At 53.0% G+C, this 6,000-nt stretch overlaps 1 protein-coding gene across 1 annotated transcript in view; it reads right to left on the reverse strand.

The window, feature by feature from the left end:
* Positions 1 to 4,981, reverse strand: part of LOC108492900 (metalloprotease TIKI2-like) — a 273,870-nt gene extending 268,889 nt beyond the window's left edge. Inside the window, exons 1-2 of the mRNA XM_017805752.1 lie at positions 4,687 to 4,981; positions 3,688 to 4,248 (exon numbers count right to left, since the gene is read on the reverse strand). Coding sequence (XP_017661241.1) covers positions 3,688 to 4,248; positions 4,687 to 4,794 — 669 coding nt within the window. The 5' untranslated portion in view covers positions 4,795 to 4,981. The remainder of the gene's footprint in view (positions 1 to 3,687; positions 4,249 to 4,686) is intronic.
* Positions 4,982 to 6,000: the final 1,019 nt, after the last annotated feature.

The following is a 6,000-nucleotide window of genomic DNA, read 5'->3' on the forward strand; positions in this document are numbered from 1 at the left end:
CTTGGGATTCATGGCATCTGGCATGAGCTGAATGCAGACAGTCCCTTAGGAGAGCAAGCTCGAGATGGGATGGGGTGGGAGAGGGACTTTACTTTTAACCTGGAGGAAGGGATATGAACACTGTCTCAGGCTGGGGATGCTGTTGAGAAACAGGATCAAACACAAGCAAGAGCTGCCACCCACGTCCCCAGGGAACAGTGGTTTGAGTAGAGGAGTAAGACCTTCCCCTTGCTGACCATACAGACCTTTAGTGGGGACACACTGGTGCCCAAGGGCATTCACTGAGGGGTAGTGAGAGTCCCACCAGAGCCCTGGGCCATCAGGGTGGATGCCACAGACCTGAGCAGCTGCAGAAGTCACTGTCACCATTCTCCTTTACTCCAACAACAGTATGTCAGCCTGGGGAGAGCTTCCCATCACAGACCCACATGACAGTCCCAAAGAGGAGAGAAAGTTTAGCCCTATAACCAGCTGGCCCTCAGCAGACACATGGACAAATCCTCACAGCCACTCATGGCTGCAGGGCTTCTGCCAGGACTCCAAGAGAAGGCCCTGAATGACATCTGCCCCTCACCAGTTCTCAGTGCTGGCCAACCTGATTTTGCCCTTTTCTGGCCACTCTGTAAATAACCATCAGTGCTGTCAGACAGAGTTGTCTGCTTCCTCTTCTTTGTGTTGCCTCAGCTCTTTCTGGCCCACCTTCCATGAAAACCCTGAAACTTCAAACAGCAGGTGAAATTTCAACCTGCCCCAAACCTGATCTGAATTCCCCTGCTGCCAGGCTCCCAACACAGCCTTCTGCTGGGATTCAGACACCTCGACACCAGCTATACCGTTCCCTGGGGCCCAGACTGCATGAGCAGCTGCTGCCAGAGTCCCTGGGGGTGGGATAACACTCCCTCCAGGATCCAAGCAGGAGAGCGGCTGGTCAGCAAGGTCGTGTGAGTGATGCTGGTGTGGAAGACTGTCAGGAAATGCTGCAGAGATTTCAGGGGGAGCAAAGCATCAAACTACAAAGTTTCAGGGTATACAACAGAAAACAATGTGTCCCGCTCTACCTGCAAGAGCTGGCTCTCCAGGAAGCAGCTAATTATATGAGCCACCTTAATCTTTTTATCCGGCTAAGACAATCAACATTTCAAAGCCACGCACAGAACGTTTCAAAGATTGTTCCTGGTCAAAAATGCAAGTGTATCCACTTTCTTTCAGAGCAGATCAAAACCAAGTTCCTCATCGGGACCACTCCTAGATTTCCTCCTCCTCACGGTATCAGATTAACAGATTTGGTGCATGTAGTCAGATTAAATATTTGCAGTAGCACAAAGCTGCCTTTGAGGGGAAGAAGTAGGGGAAAAAAGTTTTTTTTTTCCTTTTTTTTTTTTAATTTGTTTAGGGCAAAAATACTGGACTTTGGGGACGTGGGAAACAAAAGCATTGACATGATTCAGCGAAGCACAGTTTTAAAATCTGAATTCTGAATGCAGAAATAATGTGCAGTATTCCCGTAACAGTAATGCTGAAAACAGGTAAGAAACCGCTGATGCCCTTAGCAGATTTGGGACTGTAATTTATCACAGATGTTCTCATCAAACCGTGCAAACACCCTATGAGACAAAAGCTGCTCAATTTCTGATTTCCATTTTAGTGTGTTTTAATTACGTGTTGCTTAAGGACGGCTACAAAACCTGAAATTGGGAGGTGTAACCTGGCAATAGTAATCCACTCCACTAAATTAGCACAGTAATACACCTAGCAGTAGGACTGCCAGACGATGTGATAACATTACAAATTACTATTGTTAAACAACTAGCCAGGTGTCAGGATGCATGAAATCTAGAGGAAGCAAGAAAATAAATATCTGGTTTGTTTAGTTTAATTTTGTCTCCTGTTGTTCTGGTGGCCTTGTTCCCAGAAAAAGTTTCAATCTAGGAAAAATCCTCCTGAACACTGACCTATTTTAGCAACCTTGTCAATTCTCTTGAACAATTAAAATGTAGTGTATTTTTTTAATCAGCACAAATGTTTTGAATTATTGTCCTTTACTTGCCAATAGCAGTAATACCTTTGCTGTTCTTTTTTAGATTATTATTATGACAAAACGAAGGGAAATACTTTGTTCCTATTTAAAACTTGAAGAGAAAAACAATTATGGTAAAAGCAGCAGTGAGTTTCATAGTCTGTCCCTTTTTCTTTCTTTGTCACTCCCTCTCTCTCTAAAAAGAAAAAAATGTAATATGATTCACGTTAAAAACGCTTCCGAGTGGTACATTTTTAACCAAGTGTTTTCATGTGCTTGATTCTAACTGCCATTTTTGACCCAATACAACCAAACACTACTGGATGTCTGGAATGGCTAATTATTTTTACCTCATCCTAAAGAAGGGGTTGAACAGAGAGGATAGGCACTTAAACCTTTCAGACAGAAGAGGGAAAAAACGAATTCCCTGTTTTGGATGTGTGTTAATTAATGCAAAAGGCCTGAGGGACTTTCTCGTAATTATTTTTCTTGATAAACAAAAAAATTCGTCCAAAAGAGTATGTAACCAATCTTCTCCTGTGAAGGCTGCATGCAGAGTTAGACGCCTTGTTGATATATTGGATGAACCAAATGTTAGTGAAAACCAGACTTTTTCCCCTTAAAATAGTTCCCACTAGACTTCAGGAGAGCAGGGAGTGAAGGCACTCTAAGGACATTTTAATCACACCAAAGATCAGTCCTTTAATCCTTATTCCCACATCACCAAGAATTTTTTTGGTCAAACTAGGACAGTAAGATAAGGCTGGAAACAGGCTGATCCCAAACTAATGACGAAAAGCAAGTTAAAAACGAAATATCATAGCAGTAACTGACACCATCTTAAATCACCCCTGGATTATTTGTTTTCTTCCACACACATTCATTTCCTCAATTTCTAGTAAATCTGATTTCACATAAACAGTTCCACAAAGCAAAGTCAATAGCTGTTACTGTGTTCCTGATTAATCCACTGAAATGAAATAGATCTCATGGCTTAGTATTTGGTTTTTTAAAGCTAAATCCACTGAAAGAATTCCGGAGTCCAGTTACACCAATAACTTTTGTTTCTTAACCTACGTCCCTTTCTTTTTGCTGAACTTTACCTGCTCTAAAATGAAAAAAAAAAACCATGCATATTACACACTTAATTTCCCCCAGTACATGAGGGCAACCATAAGCCACTTTGTTTTGACCCGGAGTGACCACTGAAAAGACAGTTTGTGTGTACTTAAATCATTTTGAGCAATGTCGAAATTTCTATTTTCATTGTTCATGCTTCATCCTCTTCCTGACAAGTACCACAGAGCTGCTTTACTTCAAAACAAACAAACAAACAAAAGCCCTTTTCACCCAGCTCCGGGACAGGACTGGAGGCATGGAAGTTTCCCTCACAAGTGGCAAGCCAGCAGGCACACACATTTACACCCTGGACATTTGCCTCTCAAATAAATTATACGCATGATACACACACCGCGCACATCGTGGGTTTTCCGCAGGCAGCACGGATCGGAGTGATGGAGAGCGGGCAGCCCAACACAAAGGCTGCTGAGGCCCATGAGTGACCACCCCACCGCAACAGGCTTGGGGTTCACCCCCATCAACTGATGGAAATGCCAGGAGAATGGCCCCCACGTCCTGAGATAAGACACGAGGCCCAGAAGCCTCCTTACCTGGGAGAAGTTGAGCCCATTCAGCGGGTGACACTGCTCCTCCACCCTCTCCACAGCTCCTGTCTTCTTCTTCATCCTCTCAGCCTCCTGGGCGAGGTACAGATCGAGCACTGGCACCCCTCTGGAGCGGATGTCCGTCTCAGTCAAGGAGTTCACCATGAGCATCACCCAGACGGGCCTCTTGCGCTCCCAGTTGCCGGCGATGGCGTTGAAGAGGTAGTCGGCGTAGAGCCCTTTGCCTCGCTGGTCCGGGGTCATCCAGTGGGGCAGCATCAGCTTGATGTAGTCCAGGTGGCGCTTGAGGCGGCGGTACAGCTCCCGGGGCAGCACGTCCTGCAGGTTCTCTCCGTGGGGCAACATCTGGCAGCTGGCCAGCCCGGAGATGGTGTAGGGGTCCGTGAGGTCCAGCTCGAAGTAGACGCTGGAGCTGGCGTGGAAGGCGGCCTTGGAGTTGTCAGGGATGAAGTCCCAAACTCGCGTGTAGGGCACGTGGATGGTGCCGAAGAGATAGGCGGGGGGGTCGCGACGAATGGTCCAGAGGAAGGAGTTGAGCTCTCCTTGCTGCGGGGAGGACAGCGGGGCCGGTCAGAGATGGAGGGGCGGAAGGGCAGGAGACAGCGATGCCACCCGCGGGTCTGCCCGCAGGGCAGGAGGAGCGGGGGTCCCGCTCCCCCGTGTCGTTGCACAAGCCCCAGCGAAGCAAAGCCCACGGGCGCCCGGAGGCCCGCGTGGGGCCGAGCCCGGCCGTGACCCGCCGCCCTCCCCCGCCCGGCCCCGCATCCCTCCGGCCGCGCTCCCGGCGCGGGGCCCCGCGCGGGGCACACGCGGGGCAGCGCCGCCACACCTGCGGGGCCACGCGCGCCCGCGTGCGCGGCGCGGGGGGAAAGGGGGGGGGGTGTCCCTCCGCGCGCCCCCCGCCCCGCCCGCGCCCCCGCGCGCCCCCGCGCATCCCCCGCCGGCGGGCGCGCCCCCGGCCCGGCCCGGCCCGGCCCGGCTCACCGAGCGGGGCAGGTCGCACTGCCCCGTGTCCATCTGCTCCCGCCGGGCCGCGGCGTCGGGCAGGAACCCCCCGAAGACGAAGCAGATCAGCGTCAGGTTGAGTTGCATCCCGCTTCCTCTCGCTCTCCTCTCTCTCCTTCCCAGATGAGCCTTTTTGGATTTCTAGGATCTTTTTTTTTTTTCCCTCCCCCTCCTCCTGCTCTTCCCCTTTTTTTTAAGCCCTTTTTTTTTTTTTTTTTTATTCAAACAAACTTTGCCAGTCCCATCTGCATCTGACAAGTGCAGGGGGAAGGACTGGCCGCCCCCTCCCTCCCATGCTCTCCCCCCCTCCCGCCCTTTCCCACCCCCACCCCCTCTGGCTCCGGGCTTGTCAGAGGCGCTGGATGCTTAGAGGAGGACGGTTCTCATCGCCAGCCTCCGCCATGCTTTGGTGTTGCAGACCGGAGACGCTCCTTCCCGCCCCGCCGCTTCGGGAGGAGGTTGGGAGGAGAGCGGGGAGCGGGGAGGGCGGCTGGAGGAACAGCCAGAAAATTTAAAAAAAAAAAAAAAAAAGTTTAAACACAAGAATTTTCTTTTTTTTTTTTTCTTTTCAGTTTAAATCCGGCGGCCCAGAGGGGCTCCGGCGGCGCGGCGGGGGAAGGCGGGCGGTGCTCTCTGCGGGCCGGCAGCGCCCCGCTCTCCCCGCTCGGCGCTCCGCGGGCCGGACCCGCGCTCGGGCGGAAAGTTCCGCGCAGCCCGGCCCGGGCCGCCCGCGCCGCCCGCGCCCGCCGCCAGGGGGCGATGGCACCCCAGCGGCCGCGCCTCAGGAGGGGCGGCGGCGCCTCCGCCTCGCCCGCCCGGCCCGCTGCACCTGCGCGGCCCGACCCGCGCGTTAAACACCGAACATCGCCGCGTTCCGACACCTTCCCCGAACTCAGTAAATGCGGCAGAGTCTCTCGGACAGGCTGTAGCGAGGGCAGCCTGCTCGCCGGGGGATGCCCCGGGGCGCCCCCGCTCAGCCCTCTCAGGCCGCGCTGACCCGCGCGGCTCCCGGCGTGAAGCGACATGTCCCGGCAGGCGCCGCCTTCCCCGGCCCCTCCGAGCCCGGCGTGGAGGGCGGGCCAAGGACGTGGTCACTGCATGGCGCGGGCAGCACCGTACCCCGCACCTCAGCTGTCCTCGCCCACCCCAGGGGCGTCCCCCGCCTCCCCGGCCTCACAGGAGGGTGGAAGGAAGGAAACTCCTGCCAGTTCCCAAACGTGCACCGTTAGTGATGCAGCTCCCGCTTGGACTAAAAAGCCTCAGCAACAAGATCTGAGGTGGTTCTTGGTGATA

The sequence above is a fragment of the Lepidothrix coronata genome, unplaced genomic scaffold (assembly GCF_001604755.1).
Source record: "Lepidothrix coronata isolate B3197 unplaced genomic scaffold, Lepidothrix_coronata-1.0 Scaffold12, whole genome shotgun sequence".
NCBI lineage: Eukaryota > Metazoa > Chordata > Aves > Passeriformes > Pipridae > Lepidothrix > Lepidothrix coronata.